At 38.1% G+C, this 19,705-nt stretch overlaps 1 protein-coding gene across 17 annotated transcripts in view; it reads left to right on the plus strand.

Annotated features, from left to right (window-relative positions):
• The window catches only part of BBS9 (Bardet-Biedl syndrome 9), a 348,483-nt gene that overhangs the window by 186,464 nt on the left and 142,314 nt on the right, over nucleotides 1-19,705 (plus strand). The window contains exon 21 of one of the 17 annotated variants that reach the window (XM_039862701.1): nucleotides 7,466-7,675. The exons of the other annotated variants lie outside the window; for them this stretch is intronic. Within the exon in view, the coding sequence (XP_039718635.1) occupies nucleotides 7,466-7,666 (201 nt within the window). The 3' untranslated portion in view covers nucleotides 7,667-7,675. The remainder of the gene's footprint in view (nucleotides 1-7,465; nucleotides 7,676-19,705) is intronic. 17 annotated transcript variants of the gene reach the window in all.

The raw sequence follows: 19,705 nt of genomic DNA on the forward strand, positions 1-19,705 counted from the left end.
GGCTCTGAAGATAATTTATCTTATAATTAATTAGGTTTGTCAAGATATGTTTAAAGCAAACAGAGCATCTATGCTGTTTTCAGGCTAATAAGATGGCCTGAATACTTGCTTATGTGCTTAGTTAGAGGATGGAATCTATTATCCAGTCTCCTTGTAGGTCTCCTCCTTAGCCCTGTCCAAGGCAAGCTTCATGGGCATGTGACCTGTGCAGGCACAAGAGCTCTGTATTTGGTTTAATGCTCTGTGGCAGACATCTTGACATTCTTACTGCTTTTTCTAGCAAGAGGCACTATATTTTCATTTTGTTCTGGGCCCCTCAAATAATGTAGGTGGTCCTGGCTTTGTCAGGGTACTAATTTCTAATGAGTAGAATAATACAACTGGGAGTTCAAATACAGAACAGAGTTCAAAGATAGAATGGCTTTATTACCACTGCCCAAAAACACCTTTAAGTTTCCCCAAAATGAAGAAAAACAGGATGTAGTGGGCATCAGTCAGAACTACTCTGGACAGCTCAAGGGCTTCTTTCTGGGAAAGGCATCTTGGTTAACTGACAGCGAAGGATTATCTCATTTAGGAACATCATCCTGCAATTACTTGTCTCTGGACATGTTGTGGATGGCGGCCTCTTTTTAGACTTGGTCACCGGCATCAAGATCCATCATCAATAGTTATGAATTTTGGTGCACAAGGGGTTCAGCAAACCACTTTTATCCTGCTTTCAACCGCAAGTCATTTTCTATATCCTGTACCTTTGGTTGGATAGGAACCTCAAACCCACATCAACACTTTACTGTTACTGGCATATCTGTCTTACATAGTATCAACCTACTATTATATCACACTCCACTGGGGGCATCTACCAAGCACGCCTCATTAAGGCCAGTCTATGGCTGAAGCAAGGGTAGGGGACTAGCACTATCACTCTGGGAAAAGCATCTCATGATGCTTACATGGGGAGGATCTGGCCTCTAGTGAATGAAGATTTTCTAGTTGCTCACGACTATTTCAATAACTTATTCTAGAATTTTGGGAAGGCAAGCTTACTTCTGGAAATAACTTTTCACCTTTAGTTCTAGCTTTAGAGGCATACTGTTGAAAGAAAGTAAGCAGATCAAGATTTCCATTTTTTTCAGCAGTGTAAAACCTAAATTTAATCATTTGTATAATTGGAATACTGCCTTGTCAATTATCTGAATTTATTTTTGGAGGAACTAAGAAAGAAGTAAGGGAAGAGAAGGGAAGTTCATGTGTATTGAGCATCTGAGTCTGAGGTAAATTTCATTTGTTAATTCATTTATTATTCACAGTCATCTTGTGAGGGTGGCATTATTGTTCCCATTTTCGAATGGAGAGCTTGAGACTCCGAGCAGTGTTAAGCAGTTTGTTCAGTATTACAGATATTAAGCAAGCTATTCCCAAGTCCACGCTTCAGTATGTCATGGGGCATTTTTACTGTAATCATTTCCATGGGGAACAGATATCCTAGGTTTTCTGCAGCAAAACTACAGCCAGGTTAAAGAAAAAGAAGACTCGTGGAAACTATTTGTGCATATTCACAATATATATTCACGATCATCCAATGTTAATTGTGTAGACCCTTATCAGAAAGGAAACAAGATCTTCTGGAGAGTTCCCCAAAGTATATGTTACATCTGAAACTTGAATATCAGAGGAAGAGGTGACTTTGTTAATTCATTAGCTTATACTGAAGTTCAGGATTTTTTTCTTTTCTTTCTTTCTTTTTGCCATCAAATGCTAATGCTTATTGCATTTGGCAGAAAAGCTTCGGAAAATAAGTTCTCTTCATGTTATAAAATTTTCACGTACATTTATTAGTCAATCCAGGACTGATTGGTTGAATTGAAATAGGGGAAATTTAGACTTACCCAACGGTTTGGCTTATGTTTTGATGCTTTTATGTGTATTGAGATTTTTTCCCCCCCATTCGAACACTAACCCTCTGTTGTAGCAGAGGAAAAATGTTTACTAATCTGAAAGTTTAATTGTGTCAGATGACATATGTGTGATGTAATGACTGATAGTCATTAATGTTCTAGAAAAAGCACTTGGCTGATTTTTCTCTTCTGCAAAACAGAGGCTGTATTAGGGATAATTTTAAACAGAGATCTTATGGTTTGGATTTGCTATTTGTTACTTTTTCTGTACTTAAAACTTCCTTCTACTCTGTTTATTTGTATGGTATTGATATATATAAAAATCATTTTAAGTCACGCAGAAGTCTGAGGGCTTTTGGTCCGTGACTTCTTAAAGGAGCATGATTTTGGCTGACAACACAAAGGAATATGTGATGAAACCATTCAGAGGCCTACTTTCCTCTTTGCCATTGGCAAGTAAAACACAATATGTTGGTAGGTTGAGAAGAAGGCACTCATTTTCCTTATACCTACTTACGAGCTGAAAAGAAGTCCATTCTCTTCTGAGAGAGAATAAACAAATCAGAGAAGGGGCCCAGAAATTCGCAACCATATGTTGGGGATTAATGGGAAAGGCAAGTTAAAAAAAAAAGGCATGGTTAATAAAAAGAAGTTTGTATGTTGTTACCACATAATTCTACTGTTGGATATCTAAGAAAATAGTTCACAGAGGACAAAAATAACCTTCATCAAGTTGCTCATTTACAATATTAATCACCTTTGCAAGAAGTTATCAATGATTAGGTTTATTGTACTACCATTTGATATATTGTTTCATATCATTATTTTAAATGGAATAATATAAGACATTTTAAATAATTGGGAATATTAATATGTAGTAAGTTACAAATAATGAAATAGGTGTGTCTATAATAGATGAGTGCAAAGATTTGGAAGGAATACAACAAATGAAAATGATGTACATTTGTTTTTGATGACTTTAAATTCTTAAGCAATTTTCTTTAATATGATCGTAAATTGATAAGCACGGAAATAATTTTTTTATAATATGTGAAACTTAACACTGCTGAACTGTACACTTGAAAATAGGTAGGATGGTAAAATTAATAGCCTTAGTATTTTGCCACAATTTAAAAAAGTTACATATTTTTGAAAAACGGGATGTGGCCACAAACTCCTGGTCTTCATTGGTATTTTCTGAGGGAAGTATTTTTTTCTCTCCTGTATGTGCCTTATAAGCTTATTTCTCTAGTCTCTGAATGTTTAGAACTTCAGATTATCATCCCAGATATGAGCATAGTTTATTCCTATACACTCAAAAGAGAGCAATGAGGTAACTGACTGGTATGCTGGAATGAATATACGAATAAAGGTGGATGTTGTCTTGCTGACCTTTACCTCATTAGTCCCTCAGCCAGACTAGAGAAGTATATAAAGCTCTTTCAAAATCATATAACATTTTCTTCATCCAGGTCAGAGTGCTATCTAGAATGTGATCTCAGATGTATATTTGTTACAGATACATCACTGATGTGTTCAGTATATGTGTGTCGCTATATGGTCTAGCCTAACAAAAATACACGTGAAGCCACAAGTATAAGTCATATATGTAATTTTTAGGTTTCTAGTAGCTACATTAAAAAGTAAAATGAAACAGGTGAAATAAACATCATTTCAACATATAATCAAAAATTATTAATAAGATATATTTTTTTTTATAGTAAATCTTTAAAACATGGTTTATTTTATGCTGCAACGTATTTCAAGTGCCGAATAGCCATATGTGCTAGTGGCTACTGTAGTGGGCATTACAGTTCTAGTTAGCATAGTTGTCAATTCGTAATTTTATATTGTTTCTTATAATGTCTCTTTTCTTGATGTGTTCTTTCCTTTAGTTCTTTTAAATTCTTGTTGGTAATGAGACTGTCATTGACCCAATGATTTTCACTCATCGAATGTGAATAGCAAGCAGTGGGAAGCACTCTTAAATGGTTTTGGGACCACAACCTTTCCTTCAGATATTGTTAAAAAAAAAAAAAATCAAATTTGTGACAACAGGCTTAGGACCCAGTTCCAGCTCTTTCTGGCTCTCTGACCTTGGACATGTCACTTAACTTCTCTAAACCTTGCTTCTTCAATTTCGTCTTTGGACCCTTAGAACCTGTCGGAGCAGCATTCAGCATGGTGCTCATCTTCTAGTAAAATTCCCAATAAACATTTATTATACCTGGTTATGGTCAGGGCAAGGGACTTCGTGTCTTTGATTTCTCACAGTTTAGAATTTCAGGGGCAGATGTGGCCTTCAGTGTCATCTAACATCAGCCCAGACGGAGGTGTGGTCATTGACCAGAGCATTTGTCGGATGGGCTCTAATGATAGTGATCTAAGTTGCAGGGCTTTGTGAGACTGGATTAGGTTTCAAATAAGAGATGTAAGTGCCAAGTAACACTTTGTAACACTGGAGTTATGCTTCCTTGGATTTAGCAATGTAACACTAATTGACGTTAATGAGTGTCATACATAAATCAAAGGATAGCATACCTATTAGTGTATAAAAAAATTTTACTTTTAATACTTATCTGGTATGCTTTACTTTCCTGGGCATATGCGTTTTTTATAAATTGAATGCATACTTCTTTATCAGCATGTTCTTTATTTAGTATTTTGAGTTTTCTGTGTGGTAGAGTTTGAAAAACTTCCTAGATTGTAAATTCAATGTTAGGATTTTATTTCGTGAATTTATCAGATTCAGAAATTCTAAGCATTCTAAGCCAAAGTAATCAGGGGGTATCCTATTCTGCTAAAATTTCATTCTATTTGTTGTTTGATCTTTTAAAAATGTTAGTCTTTTGACTAACTCAGAAGCAAGGTGTTTCTAATATTACAATAAAGCTATTTATGGGCCCATTATAAGGAAACGAAAATCTTATCTTTTTGTGTCAGTGATGAGAGAAAAATATATAAGTGGCCTCCAATTATCTGTAATTGTATGAGGTTTTCTTTCATTTATGTTATCTGTCTTCCTGTTTAATCCCATCTAGCACAATTATTCCTTTTGTATTAGTGTTCTGTAGATGGAGTTCCGAAGAGTTTGAATTGTGAGTTAACAATGATCACAACCCTCCCAACCCTCCTCTCCCCCTTCCTCGCCTCCCCCTTCCTCTCTCTCTTGAAATACAGGAAAACAGAGCCAGATTCCTAGAAAGATTATTTTATAGTCTTAACAAAGTAAAAGATGTACAGTCTTTTAAAGAGTATCTGTGAACAGCTGAGTGGTTTTATCAGTTCAGAGATAGGTTAGTGTGTATGTTAATAAACGGAGTACTGCTTGAAGGTACCAAACATAACCAGGGATAAATTGAGGTGGTGTATTTTTAAAAAGACAGTTTTGTGAGATGCAGCTGTATATCCAGGAACAAGGTGGTAGTAAGTAAAAGCAATTTCATTAAAAGCAATGAACTTTGTCCAACTTTAAATGTATTTAAATGTATTGCCATTCTTCCTGGGAATCAATAGAATGCCTGCGATAAAATCAGAAGATATTTAACTATTTTCCCTGATGGGCCCCCTCTATCGTTGTTTTCAAGTTTCCTTTTATATGATTTTCAAATGTCTTATAGCAGGATATTAGATTTCAGGGAAATCCACTCACCCCTCCCACCTAAATATTGATTCTTTGCCTCGCTCTGCGCCCATCCAGGATTGGCTTCCGGCGGGTACTTAATGTTCTTGTTCAGATGATGGGCTCAGAGGCCATATTCTTGAAGATAGATGTCTTTTCCATGGAAGTGACAGATTTTCACTGGGCCATCTCCCTCCATCTTTTATCCCATGTTTGTGATTCAAGGTAGAGGTGTGTAAGAGGATTGGCCCTTGCTAAACTGAGGCCATGAACTCAAGGATGCTCACAGGTCCTGGTCCTTAGGATCTATTGTGTCAAATATTTGCCTGACACATTAGATTAAACTAATCTTCTGAATGTAATTATCTGTATTTTTTGTTTGTTTTTGTCCTATCCCATTCCAAGACTTTCGGGGGATTCCTGTTGTCTGTCCAATTAAGTTGAGACTTCTCACGCTGGCATTCAAAGATCTCTGAAGACTGAAAACCCAACTCTTCCTAACATTAACTGCTACTCCTGCAAAACCTACATGCCAGCATAGCTAGCCTATCCTCTTAAAAAAAGCTTTATGGATGTATAATTTGCATACTGTGAAATTCACCCATTGTAAATGTACCATTTAATGATGTTTAGTATGCTTATAGAATTGCGCAGCTGTCACCACAATCCAATTTTAGAACTTATCATTATTTCCCAAAGTGCCTTCGTGCACATTTACACCTAATCCCCTCTCCCATCTCTAACTCCAAGAAACTCCTAATATACTTTCTGTCTCTTTAAATTGGCCTTTTCTGGATATTTCATGTAAATATAATTACACAATAATTAGGTTTTTGGATCTGGGTCCTTTTACCTAACAATGTTTCTGTGGTTCATCCATGTCGTAGTATATGTCGGGAGATTGTTCCTTGTTATTGCTGAATTGTTTTCTTTTGTGGTGTGACTATACCACGTTTTGTTTTTGTCAGTTGGTAGACATTCGGATTGTTTCCAGTTTTGACTAGTAAATGAATAATTCTGTTACGAATATTCATGTACATGTCTTTCTTTGGACACATTTTTTTTTCTTGGTAGATTATTAGTGGAATTGCAGTGTCATGGTAAATTTACGTTTGACTTTTTAGGAAATTGACAAACTGTTTTTCTTAGTGTGGTGTCATTTTATATTCTCGCCAGCAATGAATGAGAGACCTGTCTTCTTCTTTTCATCACCATCGCTCCTTATTGTTGTTTTTTATTGTAGCCATTCTAGTGGATATCTTATTATGATATCAATTTGCATTTTTTCTAATGACAATGACATTGAGCATCTTTTCATTTGCTTATTAGACTATCTCTTTTGATCAAACTTACCCTATGCATTTCTTTTATCACGCCTTTGTTTATGCTAAATTCACTACCTGAATCTCTCCTTTTTCTTCCTATCTTCCTTTTTGGAAGCTTCCTATAAAGGTTGTCTTATTTTGAAGCCTTGCCTTACTTCATCTTGCCCCTCCCAGTTTTCTGTAATCTCTCTCCGCTTGATACCTCAGGAGCACTGTGATTGAATCTCTGCTGTGACATTTACTTGTATTATTCTACCTGATATTATAGTTATTTGAATACTCATTTCTTTTCTCCTGGTGACTGGCTGGGACCGATTCTTTGCTTGCCCATCAGTACACAAAACGGTGACATAACTGGGAACATACTCCATGACCGTTTGCCCCACAGACTTGCAGAGGAAGAGAGGCTGCGTCAGGGAATAATGACAGGCTAGGTGGGCTCAGTTTCAGTTCCGCGTTAGCTGCAGCAGAATGCTGCTCTCTCACTTCGTCAGGGTCATTCTTCAATGTAGTTTCAAGTTCCTTGCTTGCTTTAGGGCATGGACTCCAGCACTGATCATTTCAAGTGATTCCTTCCCTGGACCCATGAGTCTCTAGTTCTGTTCTTTCCTTTTCTTTAGGAAACCGTGTCAGAACACTGTCACTGTTCCTGCTGCGACTTGAAAACCTGCCTCCAAACTCACGTACCTAAAATTCTAGCTTCACCTTGGTCAGTCACGCCTCCCATTTCTCTCAGTCAGTCAGCATTCCCTCCATCTCACTGCTCAGCCCTTCCCACTCCCAGGAGACGGCTTCAAATCCCATTTTGTCAGGAAGGTTGAGACCCACAGGTATGTTTGTCTCTCCCATTTTCTCGCCAAGCCTCTCCTGTCTTCCTTCTTGTTTCAAGGAATGAGGTTCCTTTCTCTCCTTCAGAATTAGTCCTTCACTTGACCCTTTTGACCTTCCACTAGCTTCTGGAATACTAATTTATTAGTCATTTATTCTGGCTCATATTTTCGATCTTGTTTCTGTTCCTCCCCTACAGCCTGTAAACATGCCGAAGTTTATCCCAATCTAGATCTGCCTCCTGTAACTTTTCTTTGTGCTTCTCTTCTAGATGCCACCCATCCTTTCTTTTCTTCTTTCACGTACTTGTCTCATAAGAACTGTTTGTTTATTTTCTGTGCTCTCTCACCTCCCATTTCATTTCTCCATCCATTTTTTTTTTAATGTTAAGAAAAACTACGCGAGGTGAACTTTATTAACACATTTTTAAGTATATAGTATAGTTTTGTTAACTGTATACATGTTGTTATACAGCAGATCTCCAGGACGTTTTTATTTTGCCTGACTGAAGGGCTATACCTGTTGCATAGCAACTCACCAAGCTCACCCTGCTCCCTCCTGCCTGCCTCTCCCACCCAACTGCCTGCCCCACTCCTGGCAAGATAAGGGAACCATATAGATAAATAATCTGGCTCAGAATATCGGAATTGCTTTTGAACTTCAGGCAAGCTAATGGCAATATTTAATGATGAAGCTGTTTTTTGTTTGTAATTTTTGGGTATAGTGAAGTGATTTAGGGAGTGCCTTAGATATTAGTTCTATTTAGGTAGTTTGAAACATCGCATGTTAAAAAAAACTGTGTTGGCACATTTTTAGCTGGGAAAAGAAGATAAAATTATATAGAAGGTTAAATTTGGATTGTACACATGGAGAAGTGGACCACAGAAGAATTAAAAATGTTCCTTTTTTTTTTTTGGCCTCATATACCTCTAGTATAATGTAGGCCCTATGTATACATAAGGGAATAATTAAATACAGAAATGCAGCCTACTTGTTAGCCAGAAAGGATGCCTGGAACATGGGGATAAGCTTGGATATTTGTCTAATGTTAATTGGAATATTGGTTTTCAGTTAAAGATGCCAAATCTTCAGAATAGTAATTGGATTTAGCTTCCTATTTAGCAAACTACTTCAAATCCCTGAAGTATCCCACATCCGAAACTAATTTTCCTTGATTGTATCAAGTTTAGTCATGAACAGAACAAGGGTTGACATAGTTTTTTAATATTTAAAATATTTCTTGACAAGGTTTCAACACTGTTGCTTGTCCACAAACCTTATTGTTAAGTTCATTAATGTCAGAGAAAATCTTAGGCTCTGTGGAACTAATTTTACAACTTTGCAAAACTGTCTCCTTAAAACAAATCGTTTTTTTCCTATACATTTAAATTTAAACTCAGATTTTGATCAGATTTCAAGAAACAACACAAAAATGGTGTATTTCATATTGTTTTTTAATATAAACCTATATGTGTGCTTAATTTATCTCCTTTAGATTCAGTCTAAGAAAGGTATTTTGTGGTGGTTCTTCATCTTAAAAGTGTTTTCAGGCTACAAATGTTTAATGTGATGTGTCATAATATTTGGAAATAGTTTTAAAAAGTTTATTAGAAAGAATAGGGTATTGATCTTTGAAATTTAGGGAGTAAGAGATTCAGGTTAAGGGATTTTTTTTTTTCCAAATATTTATTGAGCAGTTACTATGTATAGGTTTCTTTGTGTTTGGAAGAAGTATATTAAAGTGTTTATGATGTGGCTTATAACCTAAAGGAGCATGATTTTCTACTGATGATAATTATAAAGATAGATGAATATTACCTCTTAGTCTAGTTTTTTGCCATTGAGGATGATCACTTAGATATTCAAAAGGATAAAATGGTGCTTCTTAAGTGAAATATGAACAGATACATCATATATAATTTTTAAATTAAATGTATTATCAGATGAAAATCATTTTAATTGACATTAACAGTGACTAATAGGAGCTATATAGCTCAACAATAGATTATTCTAATGTATTTTTTGTACGAGGACCCATCTTCTTGGAAGAATTTGTAGCCGTGTTTCTATGTCATTTTTTTCCCAGGACCCCAGACTTATATAGCAGTTAAGTATTGTATATTTTAGTTGAAGTGGATTTTCGGTCTGTTTTTAGTCTGTTTACAGGATAGAATTAACTGCCAGACCTAAAATTGCTCGTTGCTGGGCCTAGCGTAGAGCCTGGTGTGGCGCATAGCAAGTGTTTGAAACGTATCTGATGAACTTGGTGGTGCTGTCCCAGGAGCAGGTGGCATTTTTTCAGGCATCTTCTGAAGGCGTGCCTTCTGTCTCTGCCAGCAGTTTCCTCTGGGACCAGGATGTTATTTTGCTAATGAGATACGTACTTTACAACGTGCATGTTCAGACCTACGTTTATCATTCCTACTCCTGGAGTTGAGCAGTCACTGCAGAAACTATGGGCAATGCTGAGAACCCTCCTTTGCTATGATTGTGTTTTACCTATCGAGTTGTTTTGGGACTCTGGAATTTTTATGATCCTTTTGTGCTTAAAAAGCAATTATTATCTTGGATCAAGAATAAGCTTCATCATCTTTCTGGTGTTGAGTTGCAAGTGTTTGAAAGGTTTATGCTGTAAACCATTTGAGGTAAATTAGTTTTTACATTCTAATTAGGATTACAGTTCTTTTTTTAAACGCATTTTTCCTGAGCCTGAATCACGGGTTCAGATGAGGGACTTCATCTGCCCAAATTTTGGTTTCTAGTTGGGTAGCACTCTCTTGAATCTGGCTTTTATTGTTAAAATAAAATTTACTTTTTATAAAAGTTAAAGCTGGTCACTACAATATTTGATATAGGTTAATAGGGAATGTCATTATCCAATAATAATTTGATACCCAGGACCTAGAAAAAGAGTCAGCTCATTTTTCACTATGAATTAGTTTTTCTGGACTCCTCATAGCCAATACTAGGTGATGAGTTAAATGATGGTTCCTTTAGCCTTGGAACAAGTACTGGTCCAGATCAAATGTGTTTTGATAGTAAATGTGTGGGGAATCAGGTATTTCTACAACTCTTGGTGCCTGAGAAACCTTATACGCTCATTTCTGTTCTTAGTTATTGTAACTTTCAGCTTTGTCCAGGTGGAGACTGTTGAGACCATGAATGATAATTTACCTAACCATTCCCTTATTAAGACTTAGATTGTGTTTAATTTTTGTTTTGAACATTTATTCTTTTTCCTAAAGTGTTCTTAAGATAGACTTTCATCATAGTATTTACTAGGTCAAAGAATAGGAACATTTTTTAAGGCTTTCATCTAAATGTCAAGATTGTTGCTTAATTTTATGAGCCCTGGTGCCACCAGCAGCATGGAAAGTGCAAGGGCGCTCCCTTAATTATCCCTGACGGTGTCTTCACTAGTAAGTACGTCAGTATCCCTGTTTGCAGAGCACTTTACAGAGAGTCGCCAAAAAAAAGTGTCTACATGGTCCTGTCTTAGAAGACCACCCAGCCCAGGTGGAGAGAGCAAAGATTTGCCCGTGGAAACAAGCACAGAACACTGGCGCGCATAGCTAAAGACAGGCTCGGCTCCTTATTTATGGTGGGTTAAAAACCAGACCCAACAAAATTGCAGGTCTCTGGAGTGGACTGAGGCAGAGCGGGATGGGAGTGCCCCTGCTGCCTTCTCTTTTTTGGGGATTCAGATCAATTCGTAGCGACTTCTCTGACTGCTGGAGGGACAGGATGGAAAGTGGGAAATGACCGGAATGATTGATTTTTTGATTGGATTATATAGTGAAATGAATTTAAATTATACCCACATGGAAAATTTGTACAAAAGTATCTTTCAAAACAATCATAAATGCTTTTATTTTATGTGCCCTTAAAAAAATGAAGAATTACATTAAACACTATTATAGTAGAAAATTTATAAAATTAAAACAAATGCAGAACATAAAAATGAAAATGAAAAACACCCATAATTTCCTGTGAACGTTCCTCTTTCTGTGTACGTGTGTATGTGTGTATTATTTTAAAAACCGGGATCATTAGATAAAAGATGTTTTTGTAGTCCTATTTTTTCCTCTTAATTTTATCTCAGGAATATTTTCTATGTTATTATAAATATTATTGTAACATCTTATTTAGTGCTACATAATGGGTCAAAGTCAGCTTAGCTAATTTTCTAGTGTTGGATCTTTTGGTTGCTTTGAAGTCCTTATTTCTAGAAACAACGCTGCGGTAAACATCTTCGGAGGTAAAACTTGGTACATTCGTGACCGTTTCCTCAGGATGAAATTCTGCGTGTGGAATTGGCTGGGCCCAGGTTCCCGTGTGTTTGTCCAGGCTCCTGAGGCACGTTCCCCTTCAGAAAGGCTGTCTCAGCTTGTTCTCCCTCCAGCAGCATCTCTGTCAATATTGGGAGTCATCATTAAAGAACAAAAAATCTTTTGCCAGTTTTACAGTTGGCAGTGGTGTCTCGTTGGCAGTGGTTTTCGTGTGAGTTGGTAGTGTGCTTAGGCCTCAGTCCTGACCTTCGTCAACATTTGGGAGGAGCCAGCTCCTCGTTCAGCTGTAATGCTGGGCGCGCAGATCAGAGTACAGGACCCCCCGCCAGTTCTCAGTTTCTTCGTGGTTTTATCTTGTCTGTCCCTGGGCCTCGTAGTGGATCTGCTCTTCCACGAGGTTTCTGAACTCAAGAAATATGAGAAGAGCTGTGGTTCCTCAGCTCGTTTTACCGACAGGTTTCGTCCTCCTCTGGCTCTCTCACTCACGGCACTTACGATGGAACGTTTTACAAATGTGTTTTTACTTCAGACTGGGACTCTCAGTCCGTTTCTTCCTTCGATTTGCCTTAGACTTGTCTCATTTCCTTTCACCCCAAGAAGTCCACCACCACAGTCATTGGTTTCCCCAAATGGCCTCAGTGGAACCCTAGGGCCTCAGTGGAGCCTCTTGGGCCATCAGGATAAAGGGTGGGGAGTCAACCTTCAACAGGAGTACCTCAGTTTTATTACTTTTAGGGATTGGGCTTCACTTAGGATTTCAGTTTTTAAATAGAAGCGCCATCTCCCTAGTTCTTAGTTTTTCTGAGTTGGAAGGGGCCTTGGAGGCTGCCTGGCCGGTCCCCCGCTTGCTGTACCCCTGGTGCATAGCCTTCTTAGTAAACACTTGTAGGGTGCTCTCTCCCCTTTTCTCTCCCCTTCTCTCTCTCTCTCTCGCCTTTAGAAACAGCGCAGGAATGAGTCATCTTCATTCTCTTGATCAGACAGTAGAATTGGCTAATACACTTTTTATTAGCTGTCAAAGTTAAAAATGAGATTCTACATTTAAAAACTTGACTTCTGGTTTCTCTTGAAACAGTTAGAAGTCCCCTCCACAGTGGACCCGCATTCCCCCGTGGTGTCCATCTGGCTGTCCCTTCCTGAGCGTCCTGCCTTCTGCTTGGTAGCCTCCACCGCTAGTGTTGTCTCCTGACACTGAGCCCGAGGGTCAGATACCTTTTATCATCAAGTTTGTGAGGCTTTTGTTTCCCTTCCTATTGTGAACTTGAAAGGGAAGTTGTTCTTTGACCCCTATTTATAAAAATTAGAAAAATGAATGACAGACTGAAAGGTTTATGTACATTTTAGAGTTCAGAACACTATACTCACCAGTAAAGATCCCAGGGAGCCTGTGAAAAGCTATTGCCTTGACACTGCATTCATTCATTCATTCATTCATTCATTCAACAAATATTGTTTGAGTGCCTGCTGTGTGCCAGGCCACCGAGCTAGTCATCAAGGCCTCAGCAGTTCACCAGGCAGTCATGGTCCCCACCATTCTGGCTTAAACTCTTGGGGGATTTTTCCATGTTATTCCAGAGTCATAGCTTATAAGCATCTAACAAGTGTTAATGGCCATTCTAAGTCACTTGGAGGCGGTGTCCTTTTTGTGAGCAAAAAATGAAACTGAAACCGCATCGTCCCTTTTTACTTTTATGTGGATAGAAAGAAGTAGGAACATTTGCTCCGTGATGCTTCTAGATTTCTTTTCTAGAACAAACTGTCATTTATCTATGCTCGTTCAATATTAATTAGGGACACTGGGCGGGGGAGTTGGGGAGGAATACAAAAGGTGTTAGAAATGGTTGCTCTCCCTAAGTAGTTTCCAGTCTAGCTGTGGCAATACGTGCACCCCAACAGCTGCAATAGACACATTTTAATGGTTTAAGTAGTCGTTAGATCTTGGGTCTAGTCCACAAAGCTGTTTTAAACTTTTATTATAAACTGTATGCTAACCCCTCAGAAATCTATTTTTTTCTGCTAGTTTTTTATTTCAAATGTATACTGGTTCAATTCCATTTTGGCACATAATGGGCTAAAAGAGTCTTTTGAGGACTGGTTTGTGAAATAAACACCATTTATAGTATTGTCTCACTGGGGAAATTCCTTCTACAGTTTTAAATACCCACTAATAAACACACTTTTGGAATGTTGTAATTAATTTAAGTTAGGTACTTCCCATTTTTAGAATTTCATATTTCTAGATTCAAGGCATTGCAACTGACCGTAGTCATCTAGTCCAACCTTCCATTGGGTGTAGAAACTTTTAATGCAGCCTGAGATTGCACTAGCAAATAATTTTCACCACCTACGCCGGTTCTGAATTGGCGGCGGCTGCCTAAAATGCTGACTTGAGAAGGATTTTGAGGTTTTATTCAGGCACTAAGGCAAAGACTTCCTTGTCATTTAGCGGAGTCTGTTGAGGGCATGGGACTTAAGAATGTTTTAGGATGTGCCTGACTATAAGAAAGGAGACTTTCTGGCTACTCAGAGTGAGTTGTCACTGTCAGCCTTACAAACAGAAGTCTTAGTACCATTTTCCTTTCTAGTGGCCAGACCTTCATCCAGCCCAGTTCTTTAGGAATTTCACCAAGGGGTTAGAGCACAGAAAAGAGCTCGTTAGGAAGACAGAGGGAAACGGGGTTCTTGCCGCCTGCTCCATTCACTTGAGTCAGCACTATCCTCGGCGCTAGCGGTGGAGTCCGGTCGGCTGGATCGATCTGTGGCGATGTGCAGCTACTAGGTCCTACGTCCTTTGAGGACAGGGACCATATCTGTCTCCTTCACTCTGTCAGGCCCATTGCCGGGCCTGTGGTAGGTACCTTGAAGTTTATAGGGTGAATGAATGAATAGGGCCCCTTGCCCTCTGTGGCGGAAATGTAAGATGAGTTCCTAGGGCTCTTGAAAGTTACCTGAAAGTGGTTCCTCGGGATGCTTAAGCAGGCTTTTGATAAGAAACATGGTCAGCGGAAGGACGATGGATGTATTTTCACCCCTGATGATGGGGAACAAGAACTGACCGTGTCACTGACCCTGTCCCTTGGAAGACAGAGGGTGTCGCCAGCGTGGCGTGGTGGCTTCTTGCAGTGCAATTCTGAAGCTTGGGTGCATGTTCCATTCCTCTTTTGTCAAGCTTTGGAGCTAGGTCACGGGGGTCTCTTCACAGTGGAAACCGTTTTCTCTCAATTAATTGGATAAAAACAAAGGTTGGCCCCACGCCCTGTGGTTATTGCTTTACAAGCAAGATGCGCAGGTTGAACTGCAGGTTCCCCAGGTCCTGGATAGGAATGCCATGGTGGCTCTGCGCCTGCAGAGAGAGCTGGGCTCAAAAGCATCTTGCAGCCACCTTTCTGGCTGACTTAATAGGGCAGAAAGTAACCCTGCAGAAGATGCTTTTCCCAGCCTAGGAACGTGTCGAGATGGAATTCTGGAAACACGCTAACAAAACCCCTTAAAGGTTTTTGATCTTTCCTCTTTTTTAAAAAGAAACAACAAACAGAACATGCCAATCAGATGGCAGAATCCTGAGTCTTTTATGTCACAAAGTGTCCATTTACTGCAGCATTTAGTAGGTCAATAATGCCTTTAGTTTAAAGTAATTAACAAGCATACTTTGCTGTATTACTTTTATTTTCTGCTCCCCCTAGCACTTAGCAAAATCCCATTATGCAGTTGGGCATTATTAAATGTTAAAAAGTTAATTTGTTCTGCATTCCATTAAAATTGCCCTTTTTTTCCATGTGCATTGGTCCTTGCATCTTGTTTAAAACCTATAATTTAAACTTACATTGTAGTAGAGCCTTAAGTAACCTTTTGCCCCTTGCTACCTTAATTATTCTTCACCACACACATTATTTCAACAGGATTGTGGTAATAGGTTAGCTATTATTTAGTTAATGAAAATATCTGTCATTTAAAATGCAAAATGTGGATGTGCAGTTTTAATTAAAATTGTACATCAAGAATGAAATAAAATGTACCTTTTATTGAAGAAAATAGATATTAAAAGTATTGCTTGCTTTTTTTTTTTGAAATAACCATGCTTTGCTTAAGACCAAACAATTAAACAGTCAATGGAAATGAGGAGCTTATTTCCGTTTAAAATATTAAAACATTTGCTTTTTAAATAAATGTAATGATTTTTCAAATAAGTTCATTGTCACCTCATATAAATACACTTAGTGATTACAATACAGTAATGAAATTTGGCGAAACCATATCCTAATGGTGGTGTGGCAAAAACAAATAAACAAACACCTTTTATTGTTTGATTCCAAATATGTTAGATTTTTTTCTTTTGTTTTTCTTTTTGCAAACTTGTGAATAAATAATATTAGGGATCAAATTCCTTGAGACTGTGCTAAATATTTTAATGGCACTTGGTACTTTATTTGGCTTGCTCTTATCTGGTAACCAGTCTATACCATTAAACTTAACCGGGCTCAGAGACGTTATTGACGATTGCAAACTGTGCTCAGCAGTAGAGAGAGTGACATATGAAACCCTTAGGATTCCTTTGGATCTTTTTAGCCTAGAGAATTTATATCCTTATATCACATTAAAAAAAAAAAAGGGAGCGAGTAGAGAAAGGTCCTGAGAATAATGGATTTTTGGAGTTGAAGGGAGTCTTAGAAATTCGGTTTAGTTACCTTATTTCACAAAAGAATAAAAAGAAGCCACGACGATTCAATGACCTGCCGAAAGTCCTCCAGCTACACATTGAAATGGGACAAGAACTGGCATCTCTGAGGCAGTCGATGGACTCGAAACAGATTTTGATGTCGGACAGATCTGGATTTCAGTACTGACTTCACTGTTAACCATGGGCAGATTATTGAAGCTTTCTAAGCCTCAGTTTCCTTTTCTGTAAAATGGGGATAATTTTCTGTTGTAGGGGCATTGAGTGATTTCATGAGATAATGGATTTAAAGGGCCTGGTCCTTCTCAGTGCTTGTTTGGTGTGGACTGTTTTTTTCTTTGCAAGGCCAGGGTTTTCTCTACAATACCAGGTTGTCTCGTGGCAGGTCACGTGTGCGAAACCAGGCCCTGGCTATTTTGGCTGTGAGGTTCTTGGTTTTCTGCCAGCTCGGCAGCAGGCATGCGGGGCCTTATTCTGTAGCTCGGCTTTTGATGGTACTGTTGGAAGCTTTGGCCAGGTACCCATGCCGAGGCCGTTCCACACTTTTGTTCTGTAGCCCATGGGCTCTAACTGGATAGCGCAGCAGAAGTCCACACAGAGGGAGACGATGCGGAGGAGGACGCTGCCATGTGTGTGTGCGTGTGTGTGCGCGTGTGTGCGCGTGTGCGTGTGTGCACGCACAAAACATTCCGTGGAAACTTTCCCTGTGAACTCTCTTCGAGAGATTTATGCAGATTATAAAGTCAAAAGATGGGGTCATTCCAGACTTTTCTTTCCAGGCAAAGAGGCCAAAACATAATTTCAGTAGGTATTAGTAAAAATTGAGAAGCATTTTGCGTATGCTGGGATTCTTGCCAACATCTGTGTTTGCAACTCCCAAGACAGGGCTAAGGTGAAAGTTTTTCCTTGTCATCCGCAGAAGATTGTTGAAACAAGTGGCCACGATTCTTTTCCATCGCATCCATGTCACCGAGGCCTCTCTGGACGCTGTTTTCTGAAATCTTGGGCCAACACAAATTGATTTACTTTTCACTGAAAGAGCTTCATGCTAAGTGTTGACCCCAGATGTGTTTTGGGGGGAGGGGTTAAAGAGTAAAAAACCAGAAAGACTGGTAGTTAGACAAAGCAGGTGTAAGTCTTTAGACTATTTCCTGACAAACCGAAAAACTGCTTTCATTTGGTAAGGCTTTTTATCTATCTGTCTCTGTCTGTCTCTCTATCTGTCTGTCTGTCTCTCTTTCATCTGTCTATCTATCTACATCTGTCTATGTAATGTAACAAATGATTCTATAAAATGTGAGTCCAGTTAGGTACATCTGGGGAATTTATAAGATTGAAGATAGATCTTTGAATTTGTTTAGAAGAGATGAGAAAAAAATCTGTCTCTGAGGAGGTACGAAATGAACATTTACAAATACGACCTCTAACATTCTATAACCGACCATTACATGTACAACTACTTATTAATATGTGAGCATGGTGATTCTTGGTGTGTGTGTCTGTAAATTATATCCTTTTATTAGATAAAGACTATACTCATTTATCTGTAGAAATGTGTCAACCTCCATGAGACTATTATAACCAGATGTAGCAAAGACCTAAGCATGCTTTATTGATCAGTTTTTGCAGAACACCAGAGAATGTTCCAGCAGAGTGCAGCAAAAGCCAGTTATTGCAAAATATACTCTTGTCTTTCCTTAGTCAGTCTGGAATGTGGAGACAGAGGGAGTTTAGATTCAAAAAATGATGAAAACAAACATTAGAGATCCTGAGACAGTGCTCCTGAGACCTAAGAGTAGGCCTCAAACAAGAAAAGCTTCTCTCATTTCTCAGCAATACTGATCTTTCTTGAAAAGGGGACATGGCGGTAGCCAAGGCTAACACTTAAAAGTTAGCATGGCATATTTTTACTTTCTTTTAAAAATGACTTTCAAAAAAGCCACAAGTACTACATATCAGAATTCCTTATCAGAAAGTATAGATGAGTAAAAAGAAGGAAATAAAAATAAAAATGACCTTAATCCCCACCACCCAAAAAGAAATCATATTTTAAATATAATGTATATTCTTCTAGATTTGTGAATGTAAATAAAAATAGAAATATTTTAAAATGGGGTCATAAGGTACGTACTATCTGGAAAGTTCTTTTCCTCATGTAAAAATAAATCATTAACATGTTCCATGTTAATATATTTAGTTATATACTATAATTACTATAGCTTTTAATAAATAGTTACTCCAGCTGCTAGTTTCAATAACATTTGTATAACGTGTTTCTGCCTTTCAAAAAATGTGGCATACTGCTTCACAGTAACATGTAAGTAATTCATTTTACTTTGTGAATAAATATTATTCTGATGCAGACCGCTGTATATTTGATGTGTACCACAAGGAATAAATATTTACTATTGCAGATTAGCTGATTTTCTTTCTGTTGGTGATTTAAGAAGCTTCTCTTTCTAACTTCTAGCCCACTTTTAGAGAAAGTATTTTTATTTTTTTTTTACTGAAATGTGATTGCATAGTGATAATACCTTAAATATGGTGCTTTTTAAAGTGTTGGAGGAAAATAGATATCCAAATTTTCTTGCTTTTTGTCTACCAAAATTCTATTACTTTTGATTGTCCTACTTAAATTTCTACTTTAAAAGAATATTAATACCTTATGTTTACAATATGATAGCTTAAGAAAAGAAGCGTAAAAGGTTATACGTGGCTTTCCACACAGAAAAAAGTTGATTACCAGGGAAAAGAGCTATCAAGGTTTTAAAAAATGTAATTAATAAATATCAACTATTCAGTTTGTATGCGAGCACACCTATTTGAATTATGTCTGGTGTATGAATATTCCTGAAGGAATACTGACTGGGAGAGAACTTGGGGTGACCCAAGTCAAGGACCCTCCCATCAGAAGCGAGTGCCACTTGCTCAACAGGCGAGGGCAGCTGTCTCAGTGAATGCCTGCGATCAGGACGCTTGTTGATTCAGGGGCAGGGAAACCAGCAAAGGAGGAAACTATAGCCAGTGTAGAGAGATTGTGGAAGCTGCTTGCAGAGGGGCTGAGGACT

This window comes from Pteropus medius, unplaced genomic scaffold, assembly GCF_902729225.1.
Source record: "Pteropus medius unplaced genomic scaffold, Ma_sr-lr_union100, whole genome shotgun sequence".
NCBI classification, from domain to species: Eukaryota; Metazoa; Chordata; class Mammalia; order Chiroptera; family Pteropodidae; genus Pteropus; species Pteropus medius.